General features: G+C 30.9%; 1 protein-coding gene across 1 annotated transcript in view; it reads left to right on the top strand.

Annotated features, from left to right (window-relative positions):
* The window catches only part of Cyp305a1 (Cytochrome P450 305a1), a 71,841-nt gene extending 62,421 nt beyond the window's left edge, over positions 1-9,420 (top strand). The window contains exons 5-8 of the mRNA XM_088237733.1: positions 604-715; positions 4,712-4,889; positions 8,561-8,826; positions 8,910-9,420. Of these exons, the coding sequence (XP_088093859.1) occupies positions 604-715; positions 4,712-4,889; positions 8,561-8,826; positions 8,910-9,097 (744 nt within the window). The 3' untranslated portion in view covers positions 9,098-9,420. The remainder of the gene's footprint in view (positions 1-603; positions 716-4,711; positions 4,890-8,560; positions 8,827-8,909) is intronic.
* Positions 9,421-15,945: the final 6,525 nt, after the last annotated feature.

The raw sequence follows: 15,945 nt of genomic DNA, 5'->3' as shown, positions 1-15,945 counted from the left end.
TTTTGTTACACATTAACAATTATATATACAAAGCCATTTCCCATGACTATCATGTAATCAATCTCAGGAGATTCGGTTGACTGGACCACATTTTTCCGATGCCTCTTGAAAGCCTTAACCTCACATGCCTACTTTAAAATACATCCGGTTCTTCTTCAGTCCTGGACGTTCTCTGCTGACAATTTGTCAGGTTTTTAAATGTAATTTAATATCACTTGGTACTATCAGTTTTGTAAATCACTCCTTCCATTGACGGGTATTGCTGTCAATTAATATCATAAATTTAGAATGCAAAAGGTTGCTATCATCAATTTATTTTTTTTAAAGTTAGTTCACTTTTATCATTACACTGTGGATAGTGCTCTTTTTTCTAAACAATTTTTCTGTGACACTGGTCAATGTAGTACTTACATTCCTAAAACGATAGTAGTTTGATTAAAATCAGTGTACAAAGTAATATTGTGTGTGACAGCGGCATTATGTTGTATTTACTGGGATTAAATATATAATTGATTCGATTATATAAGATGTACTAACTACACAATCCTAAAATTGCTTTTGAAAATTTAAGAAAGTTTATAAGATTTTAATTTGATTCAACAGGAAGCAATAAATGAGCACCGTAAAACATTTTCGGTCGCTGACGAAGACTTGATTCACACCTTTTTGTGTGAAATGAGAGAGAAACAGAATGATAAGAATTCAACATTTACAGGTATGAAAAAGTATCACGTCTGAATACATTCACACACACATTTATATGTATGTAAAAATCTATAAATCTGCTTTCAATTAGGAATAAAATGTTTTGCTAAAAGTTATTAAATATTTGTATATAACCACTAACCGCCTTTTATATGTCTGCCGGTTTCGTCAGGACACCAATTAAACCACCATGCAAAACCCACAACACACCTTTACCATAGTTGTTGCACAAAAATATAAAACCAACATGGCATGCTTTTCGGATGAATTTTTCAATATAGTCCATTAAATGTTCCATTGTAATGGTTACCCTATACCTATTAAACTTACGCCCCTCCCTTCATCCCCTCCCTATTTTTCCAACTGTTTCTCCCACAATATCAAATATTTTCATGACGTAATCAGTGCATGTAAGGGTTGCCTACTTTTACTTTTACGTTGCATGGAATGTTGTTTTTTTATTATTTTTGTGCAACAACTATAATGAAGGCGTATAGTGAATTTTGCTTGTTGGTTTAATTGGTGTCCTGACTAAGAGACAGGTACGTCTCGAAACCGGTAGACATAGAAAAGTCGATGAGTTCAATAGGTGAGACACATATTTAATAACATTTAGTAATTTACTATGGAAATAAAAAAAGGAAGATGCTTTGATACACAAATTTGTGGATTACGTACGACCCTTCTTTTATTTTTATTTACTTATTTGTGGTATTAATGCGGATTATAATACACATTAAAACAAAGTTTCTACTGACCATGCTGCGAACTAAAAATATTCTTCTATTTAAAATTCCGTTTATATATTTAAACATTATACGCAATAACCCTATCTTGCTTTATTCACTCCTTTTTTTTATTTTCAAAAAAATTGCATTAAAATGACTTGATAAACAACCAAACCTTAATGTATAACGATGTAAGATGGGGTTCTACGTTCAGGGCGCACGGAAGGAATGCGCTAGTGTGTTGTGATGCTGTCCGGTTGAGTTTAGATAAAAATTGATGCGTCACAACCGCATTCCTTCCGGGCGCCTTGAACGTAGACCCCATCTATACAAAAATGTTTTGTGTAATAGAGATATCCAGTTACACTCATATTCCACGATATTTTTCACATTTTTCATATTGTTTCATTATTTTCCATACTGTTTTTTGTTCATAAAATGATTAATGTGATTCTTAACGAAAATATGAAACTAATTATTCATAGATGGCGCTTTTGTAATTTTTTATTGAAAATGCCATTTTTTACCTTTATTTTCAATGGAAATTTTACAAAACTTGGTTTGCGGAAACTTTACACTATAATGATTGTAACAAATACCACAGCAATATAATTAAGGTCCTTTTCCCCCAAAATGGTGTACAAAACAAAAAAATATTTATCTTATTTTTTGATTTGTACAACATTTTGTGAAAAGGACCCAAATTATCGTATATATTACGGTATTTGCTATAATCAATATATTTTAAAGTTTCCGCAAACCACGTTTTGTAAAATTTCCATTGAAAATAAACGTAAAAACAGCATTCTTCAATAAACAGATTATAAAAGCGCCATCTATCAATAATTAGTTTCATATTTTCGTTTAGAACCATCTTGATGCTTTTTTCTCAAAACGGTTGTCTAAAAAGGTTTTATCTAATCAATGTGAACACGGATAAAACTAAAAATAAAAATGAAGTAAGGCTGCTATTTTGAAAGAAGACAAAGACACAGAACTCGTTGATGCACCGAGCTGTATAGTTATTGACAAACACAGGACAGTCAAAAATACTACATAATGGACTTAAACACTACAACGACCTACCTTACTACTTGAAAACTTTTAATGGAGACAAATTTAAAATCAATCTGAAAAAGCACATGATGACTGAACTAACTAGACTAGACGAGACATAAAATGACTGAACTAACTAGACTAGACGAGACATAAAATGACTAGACAATATTAAATTTCTAATGTAACCCTAACGGGTTTTTTAAAATTGTAAATAAATAAAAAAATAAAAAAATGTTATAAGGAAATACCATAAGAAATAAGAAATAAAAAAAATCGTTTTAATTAAATGTAAGTTTAAAAAACATGTGCGTGGCAGATAAGTTAGCTTTTAAAAGTAATCATATTTGAGTTTGCTATATGGACGTTTTTTTGCGGATTTTCCGAAATTATGAGTTCATGTTTTTTTTTTAACGAAAATCGTTGTATTGAAGGATTTTCTTTGTTTACAATGAGTAAGTAATTTAGCATCCACTTCCCTTTTGTATTTTTTCTCGGGATTGTTCTTGGAGCCATGTTTTATAGTATGGTGAATTTGTTTCAAAATTGTCACGGTTTGATAGGATAATGTGCGGCTGCGGTGATTGGAGGTGGTTCAGTGATTATGTTTTAGGTGATTTTACAAGACCCATATCAACAAATCTTCTGGTTCTTCCCAAAACTAGAAATTGAAAATGTTTTATTATCTGCAATATTTTTCGTTATAGCTTTCAAGTGTGCGTATATTGTTAAGATATGATAATTATTCGTATATATTTAAAATTATGTTGGGACATTCATGTATTATGTTTGTACTATTTTATGACTAAATAAAATAATAAAATAGGAATAATGTTGATGAAAACTCGTCGCAATCTTGAACAGTTCTTAGTTACGAAGCGATTGCATTAAAATTAATTACATTCAATGAAAAAAATATTGAACACTTAACGACTGCTCCTTCGAGCATCCATTCAGCAACACACATAAAATGTTTTGCCCCTACACCAGATCAATAATAATTTTATTGAATATATGGATTTACTTTGAAGTGGATAAAACAAACATTTCTATTGTATTCACGGTAGCGAATTCTAGATCAGAGATCCGATGTTCAAAATTAAAATGAAGTAAAACCCTGAAATTCTCCCCATTGCAAATCATTACCATCATTCCTTTTTTCATGCCCAGCGGTGCACAGGGCACTGCATTTGTAAATCAAATGCATCGTATTTCGATCATCTGTAATACGAAGGTTAGGTGATAACTCCTACGTTTCTGATGCTAGTCAAGGAGCAATGAAATATTGAAAACAATCTTTAAAATCAATATTTCACGAACAACGTGTCAGGAATCGAACCCAGGACCTCAAAAATGGTGGGCAAACACGCCAACCATTACACAACGAGACGGACTTATCTTCACTCGATTTCTTTTTTAGGATTTTTACCTCAGAACAGCTATCGAGTTTTTTTTTATAAAAAGGAAATATTTGCTGTTGGGGTAGAGTGGGGTTCGAACCTCGGACTTTTGACTTGTGAGTCCGCAACACTAGCCCATGGGACCACAACCCGAGTTGAAAACACTCTTCCAGAGTTCTGGTTCTATTTCACAAACAAAACTGTATATTTCGTCCGTCTATACCCAGAGAATTACAATAGAATATTTGCTTTGCTCAACTTCATATTTTATGCTTTATTAATAAAAACTAAACATTTTTTCATAATTTCAGTATTATTCATGAACATAAAAGTGATGATTTAAAAAAATATTATTGCTTATTTATTATTTATGTGTATTTTTATAAATTGCGCTAACCGAATTGCGAATAATGAAATTTAATTGGTTTGAAACAGTAGGTTTCATTCTTTTTATATTTATGTATGTACATTTTCATATTACCAATGCGTTTAACATTGAATTTGAATTCCTTGCTAAAATAATCTGAATATGAACATTTTCAAACCTTTTTACTTTCTTCATGTTATGATAATATTGTGAAAAAACCTCTTTAATTATTGTGTATGTAAAATAACTTATTATCCAATACTAAGGAGTAGAGAATATTTTTTACATTATACATATGTAATACGAATGTTTATTTCTAATATTGATTTTACGTTTTTGTGTAGATCACGGCCCTTGAGGCGCAACCTGAAGAGCTTATATATTTTACTTTGCGATGGTTATTAAAAATTTGCTTTACTTTTACATGGAGAATATTTTGAAGATATGCATTACAGATGACCAGCTGATCATGGTTATCCTGGACCTCTTCATTGCTGGTTCTCAGACTACCAGCAATACTCTGGACTTTGCTTTCCTCATAATGCTGACCCGCCCAGCAATCCAGGCCAAGGTCCAAGCAGAAATTGACAAAGTCCTCATGAGCAGAACACCTTGTCTCGAAGACAAGCATTTGTAAGATCCACTATTTTTTCTATTTTTTATGTGTATTTTGTATTTAGACGGGGTCTACGTTCAATGCACATGGAAGGAATGCGGTAAATGTGTTGTGATGCTTCTCGGTTGAGTTTCGATGTAAATTGGCACTTCGGTTTTAAGAATACAGTCAATTTTTATCCTAACTCAACCGGACAACACAACACACTACCGCATTCCTTCGTGGGCCTTAAAGGTAACATAGATCCCAACTATAATAATAATAACTTATTTAAAAAAATAAAATAAAGTCCATCTGTTGGCTGATTCTGAATTATTTTCTTTTAAATTTTACAAATCACGTAATACACATACCATTATTTTATAGTATAGTCGGCCTCGTGGTGTAATGGTCAGCGCGTTTGCCTACCATGCAAGAGGTCTCGGGTTCGATTCCCGACATATTTGGCGGCCTCCGTGGTGTAGTGGTCAAGACGCTTGACTCACGCACGGAAGGTTCCGGGTTCGATTCCCGGTGAGAACACAAAAATTAAAATGTGATTTTTCTCGAGCCTGGTTGTTCTGTGATGTATTTCACCACTGTAATTGGGCCTCCTGGCCTGTTGTGGTGCAAAAAAAAATGAAATGAAATGAAATGAAAATATTTGATTTGATTTTTTTTATTTATTTTTTTTATTTTTTTTTTTAATGAAACATAATACATATAAAAGATATTATACTCTCAGGAGTTATTTAAAAAAACTCATTTGAGACAGTACATAAAAAGAACTTGTTACAATACATAATATTATTATATTATACATAGTTGATACATCCGAAAAAGTAAGAAAACATAATATAAGAAACATAAAACACAGTACTTTACACCATCTATATAAATTACATTAATCACTATCACTATCAAAAAGATTTAAGTTAAAAAAAAAATTGCGACTCTTTTGGATTTGCTATTCGACTTTTCGTGTTTTATCGGACAGTTTATTAAATTCGGAATGGCCAATATTTTCTTTTGCCGAGACTTTTTGCCGAACTTCGTTGAGCGAAACTTACATACATTAAGATTCCCCGAGTTACGCGTACTGTAGTCGTGAATATTATGACCAAATGTGTATTTTAAATTTGTGTGAGCAGAAAAGTTTATGATATTAAAAATAGTTTTGATTATATCATGCAGTGGCATCACCTTGAAAGGAAGTATTTTTATTTATTTATTTTAAAACTGTTTTCACACTAAACTATTTCACAGTCCATGAACTGGTACTTGAAGCGTAAGACTGATCACCTTACCTTCATGTAACAAAGATGATCAAGATGCGCTGCGGTTGGTACACGAATGCAGTGCCCTGTGCACCATTAGGTTCGGAAAGGGAATAGTTATGATGATAGTACTACAGGCATTTCAATTAATAAGTTTTTAATTTTTTCCTGAAAAGCGATTCCGTTGCACAATTTCGAATTTCTGGAGGTGGAGTGTTCCACACCTAAGGTCCTGTAAATAATGTATTTTTTATCACTTCGCGGGACAGCCGTTTCTCCCTTTGAAAACAGGCACTACTAGAAGTGACAAAAAAATACATCCAAAATATTGAGTCCTACAATTTAACCAGCCATTCAAAAAATGAAATGCACCATGTTTGTTTGATTGGGGATTTAATTTAATATTTATTATTTTCTCAAAATCACATATTTATTTTTATTTTATTTAAATAAACGGCACTTAGTGCGTAAATATGTAAATATTAGTTACAAATACAATTAAATATACATACATTTTAGCATAATTATAAGTAATACAGAGCATTTAAAACAATATTATTAATTTAAAAAGTCTAAGAAATATATAAAAGAATAAAATATTACCAGTTATATAATTATCGATAAAAAAAGATAATTTGGTTTTAGAAATACTTTGAACCAGTTAAAAAAATAACTAAGAAGACAATTTTGAATAACATTAAAAAATATATATATATATATTTGTATTATTATTGAAAACTAATATTTAGGTAAATAGTATATGTTTATGTATAAAAATATATAATGATAAATATTTTTTACTTATAAATTAATTAAGAAAAGAAACGAAAAAAGAAAAAAAAACCACTAATAAAGAAGTTTAAAACAAATTTTTAACAAAAGTAACAAATAGTTACCTTGAACTATTACCAATAAAATAAAGAAGAAGAGCCGTTCTATATGTAATAAATTTCATGTGAAATGAGTCACCAATGTCCTGGTACTTATTGCCTAGAGAGTGAAGTCTATTGATGGCTGCATTTTTACCATATTATTATGCCCTATTCAATGTGAAAGGACAATATGTCCTGGAGGCGTCATGCAGAAGCGTTGATAAGGATCTAAGGCTCATACATTCCAAAATAAGTCACAAGGACTTATAAAAGATGTAGTATCTTACACAGTTAGAATGGCACAGACAATAAGGATAATAAATGATAACTGGGCACTAAATGCCGGGATCTCTTCAAGTGAACTAGCAGATCTGTTAATGTCTTCAATAGTCCGACTTCTTTTGAATACATTTTTCTGTGGTATTCTCTTCACTAAGCAAATGTGTAAAAGTATATATGAGAGTTCACAGCCAAAATTTCTTTTCCAAACGCTACACAGATATAGATAGCTGAGAAATAAAAACTACATGTAAAATTTAAATAATATTTTAAGATTTTCCAAATGTTTGTAGACAAAAGACTGGATTTTACCCCCTAGAGAGTCATTAGGATAAACATTATGGATGGTCAAACAAAGACAAAATGGTGAATGTTAAACAGTGTGTAAAGTGGCCACTTAAACCACCCAACGACAGGTCATAAGCCATGTAAATGCATTGACTTCCATATTCCCTTCTCTAAAATGTTCTCAATCTGTGTTGTAATTTGTTGAAATTTAAACCTTGTACATTACGGGCAAGGTCAATAATAGCGTGATTTTTAAAATGATTATACAAACTTATAGTTTGTTCATCGTAAAGTGGGTGTTCATTTGCCTACTATGCATATGGTCTCGAGTTCGACTTATAAAATGGACCAAACAATCGAGAAATCCTGCAATTGGTAACAGTAACAATGCAGTTCTCTATTTCGGTAGTCAGATGGCAGAAGGGACCATCTATAGTTTTCAAAAATGATCAGGAGAGCTGAAATACGTCTCAATTTCAAGACTTTAATTCACAAACTAAAATATTTTTGTGTTGCTTTTCAATAATGAATTACTATTCTAAATGATGCTGATTTTTTTTTATGCGTGTATTTACTGAAATATTAATTAAAACTTTTGAAAACTTAAACATAGACAAAAATACAGATGGTCACTTCTGTCATCTGACTACCGATTTACAATCGGTGTACAGATGGTAATTTTGACAGGGAGATGATAATGTTTTACCTTACCCATTAAAAATAGTATACCGAAAACTTAGCTAGTAAGATTTTTTAAAATACCCAATAAAAGTAGAAAAGTAGAGAAGTACGAAAGTGTCCTTCTTGCCCTGTAAAATAATAATGTATTTATTATTATTATTATTATTGAATTTTCGTTCTATTATAATACACACTGTAATAGGTTTATTTATAATATCTAAAAATACCCTGACTGGACACAAAACTCACGTTAGCTGTTTTTGTTATTTTTTAAATAATAATAATAAATTTGTTAATGTTTTTGGATTCTAGATTACCCTACACAATGGCTGTTCTGCACGAAATCCAAAGGTACTACAACATTGTGCCACTCACAGGGCCAAGACGCGTTGTCCGCGACACCCAGTTAGAGGGCTATACAATCCCTAAAGATACCGTGGTCCTCATTAGTCTCTACTCTGTTCACATGGACCCTGGTATCTGGGGAAATCCAAAAGAATTCTATCCAGAGAGATTTATTACACCAGATGGAAAACTAAACGAAGGGCTAGTAGACAGGTTGATGCCATTTGGATTAGGTAAGCTTAAATTATTCATTCCCCGTGTGCTTACTTAAGTAATACATTTCAAAAAAATCTAATGAAATGATTTTAAATTAAAGGGAGAAGACGATGCCTCGGAGAAGCTCTCGCAAGAGGATGTCTGTTCCTATTCTTCGTCGGAGTGATGCAACGATTTAAGATAGTCAGCCCCAATGGAATCATGCCTTGCACGGAGCCAATAATTGGTATAACTACCAGCCCACCGAAATACAACGCCAGTGTTCTTCCGAGAATTGAATGCTTGTAAATTAATGTTTCCTCCATGTGAACTTATATTTAGAATCCATTTTAACAGAGTTTTCTTTTCTCATCGTTTCTCGGAGTGCTTATTACGATACATGTTTGACCTGTATTCTGTTTTAATTCATTCTAATATTGATGTGATATCACTGATCAATCAATAATTTTATTTTCTGAACGGTGATAAACTAACTCTTCAATATTTTCGAAGTTATTTATAAGATTTGGAAAAAGTTAATTATTCTATAATATATTATTTTTCTTCTTTTGTAAATTGATTAGACTTATGTATTTTATGACACGAATAAACACATTTTATAATAAAACAAATTTTTACATCGTGTTTGAAGACAGCAGAAAAATCCAGAAAAAAAAATATGTTTACTTAAAGAGACAATTTCCCAGGAATTTACCTACTTTCTAATCCCTACCACCACAGTCCCGCCCCGCCCAGTAGTCATTCAATATGTGGCAAAATGTCATTTATTTCACAGACAAATAATAAAAAGACACGTGAGAAAGAGATATGCGCATTTCCTTATTTCATATTTATTTATTTGTGCTGGCAAATGTCATTTTTTATAGTTCATAATAAAACTGTGAAAAATGTACTTATAAATGTAACTCCTTATCTAATTATAAAATAAATTGGGTTGTATTTACGAATGAAATTATATACATGTATTGTTTTTCATTTACAACGTAATTATAGAATTTTTTCTTCACGCGCGGCTGTCTCATTCAAATAACTCATAGAAGACAAATTATCCAGAAATTAAAATTCCATACATCATGGCTAGTAACGTGTCTATTTAATTATATGCCATTAATTTATTTCGTACAAGAAGAACAAAAATCACAAATAAATAAGAAGATCCGTTTCAGCTACAGCCACAGCACATTTAATTTAGCCCAATAACTAATAACATTTCTTAATAAAAAAAAAATCAAAAAATTAACAAACTCTTCGCAAATCATATTATAATTATTATTTTTTACAAATTAACTCTGACTTCATCGTGTCGACTAATAAGCAACTTTGCTCGTTCATTTATAAATTCCCAATTATAAAAACGCATTCCCAAAAGCTTAACTAATATATTGAGAAAAAAAAACAAATTAATATCGGTAGATCGCCGAAATTTGTGACTTTTAATAACTGAATCCTCATTAAATCAACTGAAAATGTTAAAAAATCATATTGTACGAATTGAGGAAATATTTGCTTCAATAATTGATTTGTCTCGTCATAAAGCAGATCCTTGTCTACATTTCGTTTTCGATTCAACAGCTTCTACAGCATTTTCGGAACTTTTTGAACTTTCAGATTGAATTTGGAGAACATTTTGAATACAGTATTCTCAAAATCACAATATTGAATGATTTAAATCGGATATTCCTTACGACAACTTATTTATTTACTGTGGTTCACAAACAATAAACAATAATAATAACAATAATAATAATAATAATAACAATACTAAAAATAATAATCGTGGTCGTTTTTTGTTAATAACAAAAAATAACAATTTCTTTATCTACTACACACACACTTAGGTAATAGATTTCTCTGGATCATCTCTAGTCGCCTAACTAGGTACAACCTGTTTTAAGGGAGACATATTTATGGAAAATAAACAATAACATTACTTCCACAATATTTGAGTATGTACAAATGCTTGCAGACTGGCTGGATTTCCTCCCTAGGGAGTTAGGGAGAGAGGGAAAACATTTTTAAGAAGGTTGGAGCATATTAACTACCTGGTAAAAGAAGAAGTATAAAAATTGGAATTTTTTTTTAGGCGTTGCCTAATAGGTAATTTGGTTCATCCTCATGAATTCACCTACATAATAAAGGTTTCAGCGCCTTTAATTCACAAAAGTCAACAGATGAAAGAGTTGAGGAAATGTGGATGTTTAAACATGGGCAGAATGGTGCATGTTACAAAGTGTGTAAAGTGGCCACTTAAACCAGCCAATGACAGGTCATAAGCCCTGTAAATGCCTAGACTTCCATATTCCCTTCTCAAACATGTTTTCCCCCTCTGTTGCAATAAATTTAAACATTACTTCCTACTAGTAAATTTATTGTACAGTTATAAAATATTAATTTAAACAATATATTATTAAAGATTTTTTTGAGTAAATTTTCCGATTTTTCTCTACCTAAACCCAGTAACCAATTTTTAACAAATTTATTCAATTGAATCCGGGTCACGGTTTTGCAATGTTTGGGAAACATATTGAACATTTTGGGGCTCAAAAACCTGAAATTTCTTTGCCCGAATTCAGAGTTTGTGGTAGACCCCATGACCCATCCTTCAGTTTGACTTCCAGTAGTGTGGGAGTGTTCCTTTTGGGATTCGGTAGAATAATTTGCTTTCACAAACATTATTATTCTAAACATATATAATTGCTTTATATCTACGATCTCAAAATTCCTCAAATAACTTGACGCTGGGGTACCTGAAGGGCTTTTTAAAAATTATTACTAATAATTACAATTTGTTATGTTGAGATATTGTTCATCAATTAAATGTGAACACATGCATAAATATAAAAAAGTAAAAAAAGTTTAAACATTGTTTTTTTTTAATTGACTAGCTTAATTATGACCATAAATTATACCAATGGGTTATTACAAAGTAATTTATCTAACTTACATAAGGGACTGTTTTTGACTTTTATACATTGCGTTACAGTTTTCCTATAATTATTAAAATTATTGTTACTTAAATCAAAATGTCTGTTTTACAAATTACTGTCTACGACGATGACGCATAATTTAGAATTTAGATATCGTGGATCGAACAGCAAAATTAAAATGGCATTTGGCAGGGCTCTTGGCGGGACAAAATCATGACATGTCGTCGCTTTAGTTCGTTTTTGTCCAACAGAGCATTTGAGTTAAGTTTAGGTACAGGAGTTCTGAAAAAGCCTTTATTGATAAAATAAAATAAAAAGACATATTTTTTTAATTTCTAAAGGGTTTTTGAAACGAATTTTGTCTTAAATTGTGTTCATATGTCTATTTTGTAAGAAAACTTTAAAACTCAATTTCTGCAGATTTAGGTTTTGGTCAGTTGGATAAAAACGAATTGAAGCTAAGATGTAGTAAGTAGCTAAGAACTCCAGAATAATAAAGTAGAGACCCTTGGCAAACAAAAAAGGAGTTGCGAGGCCACAAAAAGATGACCCGACGACATCGCCTCGGTGAAAAAAAACGGGGTATAGAAAAATTTGGAAACTTTTGGAAGAGGCCTTTAATTTTTTTTTTTAAATATTGTTTTTTCAGAAAAACAACAGAAATACAAAAAAATTTACACAACATTATAAAAAAAAACATAAAATAAAGCCAAATCAGTTTTCCACATAAATACAATTATAAAAATCCAGTTCAGTTAGATATTAATTCATGGAAGTGCATGTGTGCGAGTTTTTTTTTTTGTGTGAGGATACGCATGTAAAAAAGTGGAGTGTGGTTTTGGTAGGTATGTGAATATATGTGTGATTGTATATGGGTGTGAGGGTAGGTTTATGGACAGGGTCAGTGTGTGTTTGATATGAGTGAATAGAAACGACTTAAATTTATAATGTAAAAATATTTTTTTTATAAAGAAATATTTTTTTTTTCAAATATAGTTTTAAAAGTGAGTTTACTGCAGTTAAATATGTCTATGTTATTGAAAAATACATTATAATTACGCGTCAAGCGAATCAGAGGAGAGTTCTGTGCATAGTTGGTGCGAACTGTAGGTACATGGAAAAGAAATAGATTCGTGTGACGGGTGTGGTAGCCAGCTACATTAAGGGCCAACTCAGAAACCAGAACAGGACTATCAAGACGTCCATTAAGAATATCATGTAAAATCCCCATATCTAATACCAAACGACGATCCTCAAGACTAAGTAAATTATGTTTTTGACAAGAAGTTTTATAGTTAAGGTCCGTAAATCTGGATCTCCAATTGAGATGTCTCAAAAAGGTTTTTTGAATATTTTCAAGCCTTATCTTGTGTATGGAATACTGAGGAGACCACACAGAGGAGGCATATTCAAGGAGACTGCGAAAGTAAGCGAAATAAATTAATTTGATACTACCAATATCATTAAAAACTTGGTAAGTGCGGATAACAAAACCTAAGTTTCTGTAAGCCCGGTTCACTATATTTTCAATGTGGTTTTCATATGTAAGTTTTTTATCTGGCAGTAGATCGAATAAGGCTGAAGAAGAATAGCGTTCAAACTCAAGCGAAATAACTTGAGCAACAATAATGTTTTACTACTTTATTTTACGAGAGTGTCCTTGGATTATAATTTTCTCACCAACTTCAAGAGGAAAGCTTGACTGATAAAATGGACAAATGAACCGTTTTATTTAACTGAAAAACTGTTTTTTTTGTAGAAGTTCGAAGTTCAGTTTTCAGAGAAATTTGAGCCCTACGGGAAATTGGATATAAAAAATAAATTCTTAAACGCCTTAAAAATTTAAGAATTAAATTGTAAAACAAAGTTTTTTGAAAATGTATGAATTAAAAAAAAAAAAAAAAACAAAACCACTTCGAACGACGTCACTAGTTCATATGAATCAATCTCTGATTAGAGAGTTGTGAAAGATTTCTGACTTATGGTAAGTCGACGGTCCAAATGGCGGATTTGTCCAAGGAAAAGTGGAAGAGAACTTAAGACTTCACACGCGGAGTAATTTAAGAAATACAAAACATTAAAAAATCATAGCGCTGATAATACGATACATAAAAAAAATTTAAAAAACGTATTTTTGGCTCAGGTTAACAGTCTATTTACAATTTTTTTTCTAAAAAAAAATACTGGATTTCCTCACTACCAATGAACTGTTGACATAGAAATTTAATAATGATGTTTCTAATTTTAAAAAAAATACTTTAATTTATATATTGAGATGGAAAATTATCTTTGAGTCAAGGGAATACGAATATCATTGACTGGTTTGAGTGATAACTCTACACATTGTGTAACATTAGCAGTTCTGTCTATGTTTGGCAATCCACATTTCTTCAATTAATTAATATAAAAAAATTAATAATAATGATATTTGGTTGATTTATATAGCGCCATTTTTGTATAAAAATCACCTCAAAGGCGCTTTACAATTGTAAATCTAAACTTACATTCTAACTAAACTTAAGTGATATATTATATTTCCAGATTTAAAATTGAGGGTATGATAGTTTAAAGAAGTGGGATTTTAGTTGGGATCTGAATTTAAATTATACCATCTGTTCATTTTTATGCTAGAGCAGATTTTGCCGAATTATTTCAATACCAAAATAATCGGTTTGAAAATACTTAAAAATTATTTTTCTTAATATTTCAAAAATATTTTAAACATGTCGAAATCATTACCAACAAATAATGGGAGGTGTCTTAATTAAAAAAAAAATTAAAAAATTATCATAAAAAAATTCATTTATATTCAAATACTTTTTTTATACATTCAGATAGTGTGATTTTTTTAATACATGCAGATAAAAAAACAAAACGTGCTCAGAATAGTCTAGAAGGAGCGTAGAATTATATTTGAATACATCGGACTGTGTCCAATAATTCCCCCACTATGCCCTACTTTCGCCACAGCGTAATGTTGCTTGATGGAAAAAAAATCATAACACAAATGTAAGGTAAAAAAAACCAATCTCTGAATTTCTCTAAAATTTTATTGTGCACGCGGAAATATTGATTGACACAACAGAGTAGATAAGTAAAGGATCATTTAATAAGAGTAATTGAATTAATGAACTTTAAACATAAAATATAAAACAAATTTTATTTTACATAAAACGGATATTTTTATGTCGTGTTAGATAATATTTGATGTTTTGAAGATAATGTCGGTCAAATGTCCACCCCAGAGTTGTTAAATCCGAGATACAATTTTCATTAATTCTCTCATTAGATGAGCAAATTAGGGTAAAAAAATTACTACCCTGGCAACACTAACTAAATTTCTATTTAGTTTCTTCGACAATCTGACAAATGGAACTTTTTTTTTTAAGTAATGCATTTGTCATATACACATTCATTTGCTGATTACACATGAAATGTGATAGCATCCTGTTTCTCTAAGATCCTAGCAGTATTTTTACACTTTAAAAGGACACAACACGGCATAGTTGAATTCAAATCAGGAGTTGCGTACTGAGCGACGTCTACAAAGAAACTAATGGGTCAAAACGTAAACCTACTCATTTATGAGTAGTTTTTTTATTTTTTTTAATTTTAAAAGTTATTTATAAACCCTAACGGATTATAACATTCATTTTACATAGAATAATACATACATTTTTCATTCATACTCTGTCGTTCAAAATAATATTTTTTACGTCTTTTGAAAAGTTTGTCTGAGTCTTTTGTTTAGTTTTGTCTAGTAGTTTATTGTATAATTTCAGTCCCTGGTTCATTAGTCTTGATTGTCCTTGTTTTGTTTTAGAAAGTTGTATATGGTATTTGTCTAATATTCTCGTATTATGTCCACGTTGACTACATTTTTTTACAAGTTTCAGTTCTTCGTCTACAATTACATTAGTGGCTAATTTATGGATAAATTTTAATGATTCCAGTTGAAAGAGTTCAGTTATATTACGTCATACTTACGCACCCATACACACGCACCCTCTCCCTCATTCATTCCCACACGCACATGTATCCTCTCCCTCATTCATTCACGCATACACACATTCACATACACATGAATACAAACGTCACACAAATACAATTACTAAACTTCTTTTCTTATGTGTCATTATATTTACAGTGGATTTTTTTCATTAGCTTTAGTATTGTTAAGATTTTTCTAATTATTTTGTTTATGTAATA

The sequence above is a fragment of the Micrasema longulum genome, unplaced genomic scaffold (genome assembly GCF_059751315.1).
Source record: "Micrasema longulum isolate JH-2025_06_02 unplaced genomic scaffold, ASM5975131v1 h1tg000107l, whole genome shotgun sequence".
NCBI lineage: Eukaryota > Metazoa > Arthropoda > Insecta > Trichoptera > Brachycentridae > Micrasema > Micrasema longulum.
The sequence above is the reverse complement of the archived record's forward strand: the minus strand, read 5'-3'. Positions and strand labels throughout refer to the sequence as shown.